Here is a 15,036-nt window from a genome sequence, read left to right as displayed (position 1 = left end):
AGTAAATGAGGTGCCTTGTGCCTCCAGATGTTTGTAATTTTTTTGATTAGGTTCCTGAGGTACAGAATAAGGTACATCAAGGGCTGGACAGTGTGGTCGCCTCCGGTCGGAGCTCTCGCCCGTCAGGGGTAGCGGCCGTCCTGCAGGAGCCGCTGCTCGGGAATCCGTTCCTCCGCGATATCGGCTTCGGCCACTCGCGGCTGTCGGTGCGGAGGGCCGTGGCCGGTCGGGTGACCAGAGTCAGGGATGTCCTGGATGGCGGTGGGTCGGGTTGGTTGGAGCCGTGGGCGCTCGCCGCACGGATGTCCTCGTGGCGTGCCGGGGACGCGGCCATCGCCATCCGGGCGTTGAAATCGGCGCTCGGCCCTGACTCCACTCGGGATGTGGAGGCGGCTCAGGCGTGCGGAGCCATCCCGTCCGACCTGACCCCCGTTCGGACGGAATTCCTCCTCGGCGCCAAACCCCGGAACCTCCCTCGGGGGGCCGCGCCTCACAACTTGAGCCGTCTCTCGGAAATTCCCTCCGTGCCGTTTCACACCGCGCGGAGGGATTTCCTGTACGGGCTGCTCCTGCACACCATCCACTTCCTCGCCCTCGTCTCTCACCCGGACACGCCCTGGCGTGCCATCCTGCCGTCCGGCGGAGACGGGGGTCCCCAGTGGGAGGCTCTCTATACAGGGGTCCTCCCGTGTTACTTTGGGGATCTGGGGTGGAGGGTGGCGCACGGAGCAGTCGCGTGCAACCGGCGGTTACGCCATTTCACGGACACCCAGGCCGCTTGTGATTTCTGCGGCCTGGAGGAGTCCGTGTTCCATCTGTACACTGGGTGTGCGAGACTGCAGCCCCTGTTCCATTATTTGAAGGGGCTGCTCCTCAAGTTCTGGCTGCAATTCAGTCCCACGCTCCTGATCTTTGGCCGCCCGGTGAGGAGGGGGGCGGGCAGGTCGGTGGACGTTCTCGTGGGCCTGCTCCTGGGCCTGTCCAAGGTGGCCATCCACAGGTCTAGGATGATCGTGGTCCGTGGGGGCGGTCGCTCGGCCTGTCTGCCTCTCTTCCGCGGAATGCTCCGCGCCCGGGTGGCCCTGGAGATGGAGCACGCAGTGTCTGCCGGTACGCTCGAGGCTTTCCGCGACCGGTGGGCACCGCAGGGGCTGGAGTGCATCCTGGACGAGGATAATAAAATTTTAATTTGAACACTTGGTTTTGGTTTGTTTGGTTTTAGTATTTAAGCACACCCCACACCCCCTTCTTATAAAAGGGGGGCCTAATACACAAAAAAAAAGAAAAAGAAAAAAAAAATCTGAAAGTGTCAAAGAAAAAAAAAGGACTGGACAGTGGTAATGTCAGTGATCAAGAAACACATGACAGAGCTATCACATTCACAGAACAATTACCTGAAATGGGGATACGATGATATATATTCCAGAAGGGACTAATGAATGGAGGGATGCAACAATTTTGGGACGTGCAGGCAAAGCTACTAGTAGGTTTAAATATTGCTTGAATGTTCAGGATGATAGCCATGATGCGAGGTCCACGGACAGGCAGAGTGAGTAAAAGAACGGAGAGTACAAAATGGGGTACAAGTAGTGATAGGGAGTCTGGAAGTGAATCTCACGTCAGCAAACGATCACAAGTTAGTGATGAAAGAGGGAAATCTTGCAGTAGTAGTCCCTACAGAAATAGAAGGGGAAGTAGAAGATATAGCTTGACTAGGTCAGACAATGAAACAAAGACCACAGAGAAGTCACGTAACAGAACTACAAGTAGAAGTCCTCATCGTGAAGTTTTAGTGGCTGCTAATAAACTTGGATTAACAAGTAAGAGGGCAAAACAATAGGAGTTAGATAGTTAAAAAGAATTTGGAGTTTATTCTGAGGTAACATAAGGTTCAACCAGCTTTGTCACATAAATGGGTTTGGACTAAAAAAGTCCTTGCAGATGGGACTTGTAAAGCTAAAGTGAGGTTGGTAGCTAGGGGTTTTGAAGCAAAACTAGGTCATACAGATGTTTGTGTGGATTCTCCCACTGCTGGAAAGGTAATCTAAAAAATCTTCGGCTCTTTTGGCAACATATTCATGAGTGTTACTCCCTTCCCAGTGAATCGTACTAGGTCATCACAGGTGATGTTATACCTAAAGAGACAGAGCAATTATGAAGCTTGATTGGTCAGTTGAACTGGTTATGCACTCAGACTAAACTCTAACATCAAAATGAGCATCTGGTCAAGTACTTCATTGAAACACCCCACAGTAGAGAATGTGTTAAGGGCAAATAAAACATTACAAAGATTAAATGTGTACTTAAGTTCCCATCCTTAGGTGACCCAGAGAAAATGAAGCTAGTTATCTTTAGCAGTGCTTCACATGTTAATCTTCCTGATGGGTATTCTAGTGCAGCTGTTTTTTATGGGTGAGAATGGAAAATGTTGTCCTTTTTAGCATGGGAAGCTAAGAAAATAAAAAGAGTTGTTAAAAGTCCGCTGGCTACTGAAATACTGGCTCTTGCAGATGCAGTGGATATGAGATTCTATTTGGCGACTATTTTGAGTAACATCCTGTACAATGGGAGTTATGAAGATAGTATACCCATTGAATGTTATGTACATGATAGTTCATTGTGAGATAATGTACACTTTACAAAAAATGAGGAGAGGCAAGATTACAGATTAACCTTGCTGGCTTGAAACAAATGCTGGAGAGAAAGGAAATCTCTAAAATGAAATGGGTGGATTCAAGCCATCGACTGTCTGATTTCTTTTAATAAGAGGTACATAATGAAGAAATTATTAGGGGTCCTGGAGAAGGGAGTGCTTTGAGTAGTATAAGTTGTACAGAGTATGGAAGTTGATTTCTAATATAGTTTTTTTAATTGAGAGAAGGGAATCTTAATTATAATGTGATTAATATCATTAATGTTAATTGTATTCAGGTGGTGTCAATTGGGGACTCTTGTATCCTTTTTATGAGAGCTTATGTAGGGTATTGTGCATATGGCACTGACACCCTGGCTCTAGTATTCTATCAGTCATCGCTTGGCTATCCAGTTTACTACATGTGGGCCAGATAAGCACGTCGGCGCACTGTGCGACAGTTAAGGCAGTGACACCCAATACCCCTCACCATGGAACAGGTAAGCACAGGATACCCAATTCCCCTCACTGTGGCACAGGTAACAAAATTAAACTCAATACCCCTCACTGTTTGTACAGGTGACTGGTGGGGAAGTGAAATCCAACACCTCTCTCAATGCGACAAGTAAGGAAATGGGGAAACTCAAGACATCTTACTATAAGACAGATAAGAAAATGAAATCCACCAGGCCTCTGAGACATGAGTAAAGAAATTTACAGCATAACACATGTCATTCTACGAGACAAGAAATGTGAACATTTCAAAATCACTTTTTAATAACACTAAATATTTAGAAATTTTACTGCTGAATTTTTGGAGCATTGATGAATTTTACTTATTTTCATGGAATAAACTTGTTATCCCCAGTGTGCTACAGTGCATCTCAAGGGATTTGAGTGGGTCACAACTACAACAGCCACTTGTACCATTTGTTTGATTTTTTTTTTGTTTTCTGATTTTATTTTCAGTGCAGCTTAGGTGGATGGTATAAATTTAGAGTCCATGATTTGTTACTTTATTTGTAACACCTATATGTAACATTGTTGCCAACATGTAGCCAAGCAACTCTGGGATGACAGCATGCCACCTCATGATTGATCTTCCTTAGTCTGCGGTGTCTTTTACCAGAGGCCTATATCCACACTATGACTAAGTTTCTATCTCTAATGAAATATATTACTTTTAAAAACCTTTGCAGATTTGAGTTCATTGTTAATTAGGATGTAAACAGCGTGTTCCATGGGCAGCAGGATACACTCAATCATTTTCACACAATACTACCACATATCCACTGTTCACCTGCAAGCCCATGGGTTGGTTGGATTTCTAACCCTGAATTCAGAGCAATTGTGCCAGAATTCAAAGTAAAGCTTGTAACTGAATGGTGGAAACTCTGTGCTTCTTTAAGTCCTTGGCTAATATAATAATAGCGTAGCCTTTTTTAAAGTCCACTATTCTTGTGCCACTGTCTATTTTATATACCCTAATGAACATTTTACGTCCGTTGATATGATGATCATTGGATCCTATGTATCATATGTGGATCATTAATTAAAGGTAAATCCAGAATAATCTCTGACCTCACTAGCAATTGAAGAGGCTGAGCTCGGAAACAATCTTGCAACACTTCCAGAAACGAAGCAACATTTTCCTTTTTCTGTTTTCAGTGTCAATGTTTGGATAATTGAAATTTTCCTGTTTAATGTTCTGGCCTTCATTCCAAGGCTTCCCTGATCCTCAAACTGTCCTCATTTCTTGTTCTAGATGTCAATAACAGCAACCTATTTATTTTCCTTTACTATCCTTAATTTCTTTACTTAGCCATGGATGGCTGTCATTTCTTTTACACCCTTTTTTCCTCAGTGGAATATATATTTTTTGAAAGTTGTAAAATAACTCCTTAAATGAACACTACTGCTCATGTACCGTCTTACCCTTTAATCTATTTTCCCAGTCCACTTTAATCAATTCCGCGCTCATACCATCATAGTCTCCTTTATTCAAGCTCAGTACGCTTGTTTGAGAACCAACCTTCTCACCCTCTAATTGGATATGGAATGTAACCATGTTATGGTCACTCATTCCAAGGGGATCCTTAACTGGGACATTAATAATTAATCCTGGCTCATTACACAGAACCAGGTCCAAGGTTGCTTGCCCCCTTGTAGAATCAGTTACATACTGCTCAAGAAATCCATCCCCAATACACTCAATAAACTCTTCCTCAAGGCTGCCCTGCCCAATTTGATTTGTCCAGTTAATATGATAGTTAAAATCCCCCATAATTATAGCTGTTCCCTTGTTACATGCCCCGACTATTTCCTGATTAATACTTCTTCCAGCAGAGTTGCAACTATTAGGAGGCCTATATACTATGCCCACTAGTGTTTTTTTCCCCTTATTATTCCTTATCTCTACCCAAACTGTTTCATTATCCTGATCCTTTGTCCCAATATCATTTATTTGTATTAGTGATTCCTTCCTTTATTAATATAGCCACCCCACCTCCCCTTCCTTCCTGCCTGTCCTTCCTGATTGTTAAATACCCTGGCATATTTAATTCCCAGTCGTTGTCACCCTGCAGCCATGTTTCTGTAATGGCCACAAGATCATACCCATACGTAGTTATTTGTGCCGTTAACTCGTTCATTTTGTTACGAATGCTACGTGCGTTCAGATAAAGAACTTTCAAATATGTTTTGTGACACTCAGTTCCTGCTTTTTCCTTTTTTAACACTTTACCTTTTACTCCATACCTTCTGTCCCTTCCTGACACGCTTTCCTCTGTCTCCCTGCTCAGGTTCCCAACCCCCTGCCACAGCTTTGATGCTGGGTTAATCGCCTTACGCCTTCTAGTTTTTATTTGATCTGCCGTGCCTAAAGTACACTTTCTTTCAGCTGCTCTACGCTTTTCCCTTTCACTTGTTCTTGAACAACTGTTTGTACTATTTGTATTGTAGATTTCCCCTGGGTCTTCCCCTCTCTCGCTGCTCTCAACTTTATTCCCTTCTGACTCTCCGCTCAGGTTCCCATCCCCCTGCCACTCTAGTTCAAACCTTCCCCAACAGCACTAGCAAACACCACCGCGAGGTCATTGGTCCCGGTCCTGCTCGGGTGTAACCCGTCACGCTTGTACAGGTCCCACCTTCCCCAGAACCGGTCCCAATGTCCCAGGAATCTAAATCCCTCCCTCCTACACCATCCCTGCAGCCACACATTCATCCTGTCTATTCTGCTGTTCCTATACTCACTAGCACGTGGCACCGGTAGTAATCCTGAGATCACTACCTTTGAAGTCCTGCTTTTTAATTTATCTCCTAACTCCTTAAATTCACCTTGCAGGACCCCATCCCTTTTTTTTTTACCTATGTCGTTGGTACCAATATGGACCACGACTACTGGCTGTTCACCCTCCCCCTCCAGAATGCCCTGCGGCCACAGAAACGCCTATCTGTTCCCCTTACAATCGAATCCCCTATCACTATAGCCCTGCCACTCTTCTTCCTCCCCTCCTGTGCAGCAGAGCCACCCGTGGTGCCCCAAACCTGGCTCTTGCTGCATTCCCCTGATAAGCCATCTCCCCCAACAGTATCTAAAGCAGAATATCTGTTTGAGAGGGAGATGGCTCCAGGGGACTCCTGCTGTACCTGCCTAGTCCTTGTACTCTGCCTGGCGGTCACCCATTTCCTTTTTGCCACCGTAATCTTTACCTGCGGTTTGACCACCTCACTGAACATGCTATCCACGATAGTCTCAGCATCACGGATGCTCCACAGCGAATCCACCCGCAGCTCCAGCTCCGAAATGCGGTTCGCCAGTAGCTGCAGCTGGACACACTTCCTGCACACATGGTCACCAGGGACACTGGCAGTGTCCATGACTTCCCACATAGTGCAGGAGGAGCATATCACGGGTGCAAGCTCTGCTGCCATGACTTGCCTTAGACTCTCAGACTCTCCTCCCACTCTAGGTCTCCCCTTTTATAGTGTGCTCACCTCTCAGACTCGCCTGCCTCACCTGTGACATCGCACAGTAGTTGTCTCTTGTTGCAAGTCTGATGCTGCTTTTATTCCCCAATCTCAGTCTTCTACGCTCAGGTCCACTGCCGCTCTGGGGAAAAAGTTAGGAAAAGCAAGGCAAAGCAGCACCTCCTTCCCCCACTGCACTGAACTGAACTGAACTCCCACACGTACCAAACTCTCAGCAGCTCACACTGTGTTGTCCTCACACCGTGCTATCCGCACTGACAGGCCCCTGTATTTCTACAGTTTGTGACTCAGATGAGTCAGGCCTGCCCTACCTTCAAGTACCAGTTTAATCTAGCTAACCAATTAACTTGCTACAGCAGCTCTCTCTGCTGAAGCCTGACAGAAACTTGAAGTTCAATTTTAAAGTTTAAATTTTTAACAGTTGAAGCAATGTGAATTGCGGTAACCTTTCGCCTTCCGCAATTCTGCAGTGTGAATGTGAATTGTAAGTTGGTTTATTTATTAATTCAATTTGTTTTAACATTATTTACATAGCTTAATTTGCTCTTTAATGTGAGTTTGCCTAAAAATGTTATTCTCCATGGAAGTGTCTGTAATGAAAAATTGAAATATTTAAGACCAGGTTCTGCTCTTCCCCAGTTGTTAAATTTAGATTTCCAAGAATTTAAATGCAGACTCAAATTTTTTTCTGCAGTTACACATATTCTGATTGCATGGTGTTTACAATTTTTTTTAAAAAATCATACATATCACCCTGAAGTCATACGTCGCTGTTCCTGGAAACATTTCAAAAATAATATAAATGAAAGGCCGTCCAAGCTCAGCAGTTTTAAAAGACTTTTCGTTGCATGTCCCGAGAATGATCAGGCCGCGCGCGTCACCGTTGAATGACGTGTAGCGCGCGCTCCGGGGGGGGGGGCGAGCGCGTTACCGTTGAATGACGTATGGCACGCGCGCCGCGCTGCCGCAGCACCAGTGACCGGATTCCAGTGCGGACGAGACGGTTCGCGGTACCGGGAGCTCTGCACCATGAAACTCGGTAACCTTTCGCCTTCCGCAAGCGCCGTTCGTGTCCTCGCCGTTTTATTTTGCAGGTGTGGGCTGGGCAAATAAGGGTATAAATGTCCCACCTCCTGCAGGTCGTGGCCGGGGTGAAATGGACCAAGTCCACGGCCGCTCGCAGAACCGTCTTCCTCGCCATCGCCGCTTACGGTGTCCGGAGGTTGTACCCGCTCCTCCACCACCACGTCCACGGGAAGTCGCAGTCTCAAACCCCGTCACCTCGCCACACGCGCAGCCAGTGCGGCCCCAAGAAATCGCCGGCTGTCGACGCTGATTTTTTGCAGCAGCTCATCGGACTCGGGAAAATCCTCTTCCCGAAACTGCTCACCAAGGAGCTGGGCTTGCTCTGCCTGCACTCGGTGGCTTTGATTTCCAGGACGTTTCTCTCCATTTACGTGGCCGGGTTGGACGGGAAGATCGTGAAGACAATCGTTGAGAAGAAACCCAGGAGCTTCGTGTTGAAATTAGTCAAATGGCTTCTGGTGGCCATCCCGGCCACGTTTGTCAACAGCATGATCCGCTATCTGGAATGCAAGCTGGCTCTGGCATTTCGCACTCGTCTCGTAGATCATGCATATCAAACCTACTTCACCGATCAGACTTACTACAAGGTTAGCAACATGGACGGGAGACTGGCGAACCCCGACCAGTCGCTGACAGAAGATATCATGATGTTTGCTCAGTCTATCGCACACTTGTACTCCAACCTGACGAAGCCCATCTTGGACGTGATGCTGACTTCCTACACCCTGATCCAGACCGCGACTTCGCGGGGAGCAAACCCCACGGGACCCACGCTTTTAGCGGGGCTTGTAGTGTATGCCACTGCCAGGGTATTACGAGCCTTCTCCCCAAGGTTTGGTAAGCTGGTGGCCGAAGAAGCCCAGAGGAAGGGATACTTGAGATACATCCATTCACGTATTATAGCCAATGCAGAAGAGATTGCTTTTTACAGGGGACACAGGGTAAGGATTTTCACAGTGAAACTGGAGCTCATTAAACTGATAGTTTAGAGGCTGTCAGGACAATGAAAGATAGTACCACTGAAGCCATTAGCGTATTGTTCTAGACTCCACCTGACACCTTACAATTACTCTAATACTTTGAATCAAAAGATAAGAGAGGTAATAAATAGATTATTTATGTAATAGTCATAAAATGTTTTAGGAGAATAGATTCCTTTCTGTCACTTTGTTGTAGTAATAATGGTTGTGATATGTTTTGCTGAAATTCCTGATTTTAAAAACTGGGCGATTCTTAACGGGAACCTTTTATACAGCTTCTGAAGATGCTGTTTTGGTTTCAGTGCTTATTAAAGATTGATAAGCTTTACATTGAAGCAAATTTTACTAACGGTGGTAAAGTTCTACATGTTGCTAGGAATGTTTAAAGCAGTCATTAGGGGCTTCCACATTCAAGTTATGTGCTCATTTCCCCCCCCCCCCCACTCCACCATTGTAGTAATCACAAATTCAGTTTGTAATGTAGCCCAGAAGGAAGCCAGGACAATAATCCTAGACTGGTTACAGCACAGAAGGAGGCCATTCGGCCCATCAAGCTCTTGCTGGCTCTTTTGTAAGAGCAATCCAGTTAGTCGCATTCCCCCACTCTTTCCCCATTGTCTTGCAAATATTTTCCCTTCAAGTATTTATCCAATTTCTTTTTGAAAGCCACAATTGAATCCGCATTCACCACCCTTTCAGGCAGCGCATTCCAGGTCATAACTACCCACTGCTTCAAAAAAAAGTTTTCCCTCATGTCGCCTTTGGTTCTTTTGCCAGTCACCTTAAATCTGTGTCCTCTGGCTCTCGACCCGTCTGCCAATGGGAACAGTTTCTCTTTATTTACTTTATCTAAACCCTTCATGATTTTGAATACTTCTATCAAATCTCCTCTCAACCTTTTCTGCTCTAAGGAGATCAACCCCAGCTTCTCCAGTCTATCCACGTAACTAAAGTCCCTCATCCCATTCTAGTAAATCTTTTCCGCACCCTCTCTAAGGCCATCACATCCTTCCTGAAGTGCATAGCCCAGAATTGGACACAATACTTCAGTTGTGGCCAAACCAGTGTTTTATAAAGGTTCAACATAACTTCCTTGCTTTTATACTCTATGCTTCCTATTTATAAAGCCCAGGATCCTGTATGCTTTTTTAACCGCTTTCTCAACCTGTCCTGCCACCTTCAAAGATTTGTACACATATATCCCTGGGTCTCTCTGTTCCTGCACCCCCTTTAGAATTGTACCATTTAGTTTATATTGCCTCTCATCGTTCTTCCTGCCAAAATTTGTCGCTTTGCACTTCTCTGCGTTAAATTTCTTCTGCCATGTGTTCGCCCATTCCACCATCCTGTCTATGTCCTCTTGAAGTCCATTACTAGCCTCCGCACTGTTTAATGCACTTCCAAGTTTTGTGGCATTTGTCCTGTATACCCAAGTCCAAGTCATTAACGTATATCAAAAAAATCAGTGGTCCTAGTACCGACCCCTGGGGAACACCATACCTTCCTCAGTCTGAAAACCAACTGTTGACCACTGCTTTCTGTTTCCTATCATTTAGCCAATTTCGTACCTGTGCTGCCACTGCCCCTTTTATTGCATGAGCAATAAAATACTGTCAGCAGTTTTGCTGACCAGCCTTATTATGTGGCACTTTATCAAACGCCTTTTGAAAGTCCATGTACACATCAACCACATTGCCCTTATCAACCCTACGAACATATGAGTTAAGAGCAGGAGTAGGCCATTCGGCCCCTCGAGCCTGCTCTGCCATTTGATAAGATCATAGCTGATCAGATTGCAACCTCAACCTTACTTTCCCATCTACCTACTATAACCTTTGACTCCCTTGTTAATCAGGAATCTACCTAATTCCGCCTTAAAAATATTTAATAACCCTGCCTCCACCGCTCTCTGGGGAAGGGAGTTCCGCAGACTCATGACCCACTGAGAAAAAATTTCTCCTCATCTCCGTCTTAAATGGGAGACCCCTTATTTTTAAACTGTGGCCCCTAGTCTCTGTCACAACGGGAAACATCCTCTCAGCATCTATCCCTTCTAGTCCCCTCAGGATCTTATATGTTTCAATAGGCTCACTTCTCATTCTTCCAAACTCCAGTGTATACAGGCCTAACTTGTCCAACCTTTCCTCATAAGATAACCCCCTCATCCCAGGAATCAGTCAAGTGAACCCTCTCTGAACCGCCTCCAAAGCAATTATGTCCGTCCTTAAATAAGGAGACCAAAACTGCACACACTATTCTAGTTGTGGTCTCACCAATGCCCTGTACAACTGTAGCAAAACATCTCTACTTTTATATTCCATTCCCCTTGCAACAAATGACGACATTCCATTTGCCTTCCTAATTACTTGCTGTACCTGCATACTAACTTTTTGTGATTCATGTACTCGGCCACCCAGATCCCTCTGAAAATTACCCATTTATACCTGCTCTCTGTTTCCTGTTAGCTAACCAATCCTAACCCTTTCTGTTACCTCATCAAAAAAAAATTCAGTCAAGTTAGTTAAACATGATTTGCCTTTAACAAATCTGTGCTGGCTTTGCTTTATTAATCCACACTGGTCCAAGTGACTATTAATTTTGTTTCGGATTAATGTTTCTAAAAGCTTCCCCATCACCGAGGTTAAACTGACTGGCTTGTAGTTGTCTGGTTTATCCTTACAGCCTTTTTTGAACAAGGGTGTAACATTTGCAATTCTCCAGTCCTCTGGTACCTCCCCCATATCTAAGGAGGATTGGAAGATTATGGCCAGCCCCTCTGCAATTTCTTTCCTTGGTTCCCTCAGCAACCTCGGATGTTTCCCATCTAGACCGGGTAACTTATCTACTTTAAGTACAGCCAGTCTTTCTAGTACCTCCTCTTTATCAATTTATAGCCCGTCCAGTATCTCAACTACCTCTTTTACTGTGACTTTGGCAGCATCTTCCTTGGTAAAGACAGATGCAAAGTACTCATTTCGTACTTCAGCCAAGATTTGTTTTGGATATTATATTAACATTTCTTAATAATTCTATTACAATTTCAAATTGTGATTCTGCCAAAAGCAGAAGTGCTTATTTAAGATGAAGGATATCATTTTTTGAAAATAACTGTTGTCAATATACAATCAGGTGTAGCGTAGATGAGATCTGGATCAAGCTATCGGCACGCTGCAACACTATACCCTGATCTTTCTTTTCCACTCCTTTCCGATACCAGATATATTTGTGGTTTTCTGAGTAAGATTTCAATTTTGGTACAAAATTTACTGTCATTTTCTTATGCTGTAGCCATGTGTCCGCTAGTAACTTGATTGAGGCAGTCAAAGCACCGTATTCTCATCTGTGTACCATACAGACATGTGTGTATGTGCTCTCCTGCTATCCTTCCAGAATCTCATTTTACAAGTGGATAGGCTGAGTAGACTGTGACTACATCTTTCTGTCTGACCTAGTTTTCTCAGATAGCCTGATCCAGGGACAGATGATTGGTTCACTATCTGTCACTCCACCTGACTTGTGGGACCAGCTGAATTAGGGGTTAGTTTTCTAATTCTTTAAATATAGAAGTTACTTTGATTGTGGAGGATATCAGATGAGACAGTGGGCTAGAATACTGGGTTTGAATCCCGCACAAACTGTCAGGCTGAATATCAGAATCCTAAATGAAGTGAGTTTGGATATTCTCAATCCAGTTCCTGTTGCATTTGTGTACACAGCACAAAACTGGTAATAATTCTGGACTATTTAATTGGGAGCCTTACCCTGAGAAGTCAGAAGGATAGATGGTGTGGAAGATAGAAAAGTTACATGTGTGTAATAGGGTGCATGCACTGAGGTTAGAGTAATGGCACATTTCAAAGCAGTCTAGAGAACTTTACAGTGCATCAAACAAATGTTGTATCTGACAAAGAATGCTTGATACATTCTCTAGTTGTCAGATAGTGGAATGTTATTCCCTGATCTTGATGAGCAGAGTTCACCCCAATTTTTTTTCATGTAATAACTGTATCCTCAGGAGCAATGATTCCAAACAAGACTTTAGACAGGGTGAACAATTTATGGATTTATGAACTGGCAGCACTTACAAGCCTCTGCTGCAGCCCTTGACTAGAAAATAGTGAATACCGATGACAAATGATTACTTTTATTGGATTCTTTCTTTATATTATCGAGATAAACTATATAAATTTAGTATTTTAGATTTTTCTATTATAACTACTGCAGACCTCAAAGGGTAAGCAAATATTTCTTCATCAAACATTCCTACAGGTTTCATTCTTCGTGAAAAAATTGTTAATTTTCGTTGGAAGCTCTAGCATTTCCTTGGGGAAAAAAAAAGTACTGTCGATGCTGGAAATCTGGAAAAAAAATACTGGCAACACACAGGGGGTCAATCAGTATCTGTGGAGAGAACAGACAAATTAACGATTTGGGTGCGCACTCTTCCTCGCAACACTTTCATTTCTTTTTTGAACTCTGTCCTTATTTCATAAATCAGCTTAGCACTCCTGAACATAAGAAATGTCACTTTACAAAGGCAGCAGACAATGAATGGGGTGGGAGGTGTTTAGAATATACTGCCAAGCAGTTGATAGCATTCTGTTTCCATAGACAGACTAGGGGAATGCAGCAGGAGACTCTGGACTGGAGCAGTCACACAGAGTGGGAGATGGAGTGGCAAACAGGCATAAATTGGAGCAGGGTTGTTTTCCTGTTATCTAATATAAGAACATAAGAAATAGGAGCAGGAGTAGACCAATCGGCCCTTCGAGCCTGCTCTGCCATTTAATAAGATCATGGCTGATCTGATCCTAACCTCAAATCTAAATTCATGTCCAATTTCCTGCCCGCTTCCCGTAACCCCTAATTCCCTTTACTTCTAGGAAACTGTCTATTTCTGCTTTGAATTTATTCAATGATGTAGCTTCCACAGCTTCCTGGGGCAGCAAATTCCACAGGCCTACTACCCTCTGTGTGAAGAAGTTTCTCCTCATCTCAGTTTTGAAAGAGCAGCCCCTTATTCTAAGATTATGCCCCCTCGTTCTAGTTTCACCCATCCTTGGGAACATCCTCACCGCATCCACCCGATCAAGCCCCTTCACAATCTTATATGTTTCAATAAGATCGCCTCTCATTCTTCTGAACTCCAATGAGTAGAGTCCCAATCTACTCAACCTCTCCTCATATGTCCGCCCCCTCATCCCCGGGATTAACCGAGTGAACCTTCTTTGTACTGCCTCGAGAGCAAGTATGTCTTTTCTTAATATGTGGGCGTTTCTGGGATTAAGGCCAGGAACCGAAGTGTCCCCGGACAGGTGCTACTTGAAATCGTTCATATGGTTGAGTCTTTGATTCCATGAATGGCAAGCCTTATGTCAATTATATGTAACAAAACTCCTGGTGTGTTATGCACCCCATCCCCACTTCAAAATGTGGTGATGTTCATTAGAGCTATGTGGAAGTACTTGCCCTGAAACGTTGGTCTTAGCTGTGATTTTTTTTTAAAGCATCAGCAGCCCTACGGTACTTCGTCCATGTGATTGTTCTTCATGTATAACCCTGGGAAGTGAAAATTAGAGAGTTATTCAATGTTGGGGTGTTACGGAACTGTCTTAAGTGATACTAACTTTGCAGTACACCTCCAAAGTCACATCTTGGAGTGACTGTGGAGGGGAGCAGTGTGAAACCTGCTCCCCTGGAGGAGGCAGTCTCACATTGCTTAGGTTTGTCAAGATGTAACTCCAATGCAGTGTCAAACTGATCCATTGGATATTCTAGACATGTTATAAACTTACCCAGTGGTTACTTAAATGTACTCGGAGTGTAAGCTGGGAGCAGGGCTTTATGCATGCGGGTAATTGTGTAGAAGTCTCTCCTTTATCTGAATTTCAGCCAGGCAGTGCAAACAAAGTACTGCAGATTGTGAATGAATTTGGCAGCCATCAACATGAGATCGATAGCTACACTATAACTGCATCCTAAGCCAGTACAATTGCACCAGGAGCTATTGAATTTGGCCATTTGTAGTACTCTGCTGCTGGTGCTGAAATTTGGTTTGTTGGTGCTGAGGGCTCTACGGATTTAATCCTAGTCCTTTAGTTATCATGCATGAAAGATATTTTCACAACACATCTCAGTTCTAACAAGTGCAAAAGCTTTTATTTTAGATACTAAGCTGAGACAAGTTAAAGATTGACCCATGCATATTCTACTTTAAGATTAAAGTCTGATGATAGATGGGGGACAGATAAAGTTTACACTGAAGCAAAGCCCTCTTGCCATCCACAAACCTGAAAAGAGGAATGCAATTATTCTTTGCTTATTTACTTTTAAAGAAGTCTGCGTTAC

At 44.2% G+C, this 15,036-nt stretch overlaps 1 protein-coding gene across 2 annotated transcripts in view; it reads left to right on the top strand.

Moving 5' to 3' along the window:
• The first annotated feature begins 7,562 nt into the window (after window positions 1–7,562).
• LOC137341587 (ATP-binding cassette sub-family D member 2-like) overlaps window positions 7,563–15,036 on the top strand; it is a 77,234-nt gene continuing 69,760 nt past the window's right edge. Inside the window, exon 1 of one of the 2 annotated variants that reach the window (XM_068004814.1) lies at window positions 7,563–8,649. In XM_068004814.1, the coding sequence (XP_067860915.1) occupies window positions 7,744–8,649 (906 nt within the window). In that variant the 5' untranslated portion in view covers window positions 7,563–7,743. The remainder of the gene's footprint in view (window positions 8,650–15,036) is intronic. The other variant, XM_068004813.1, reaches the window with a different exon arrangement.

The sequence above is a fragment of the Heptranchias perlo genome, chromosome 24 (assembly GCF_035084215.1).
Source record: "Heptranchias perlo isolate sHepPer1 chromosome 24, sHepPer1.hap1, whole genome shotgun sequence".
NCBI classification, from domain to species: Eukaryota; Metazoa; Chordata; class Chondrichthyes; order Hexanchiformes; family Hexanchidae; genus Heptranchias; species Heptranchias perlo.
Note: the sequence above shows the minus strand (reverse complement) of the source record. Positions and strands in the feature narration are given on the sequence as shown.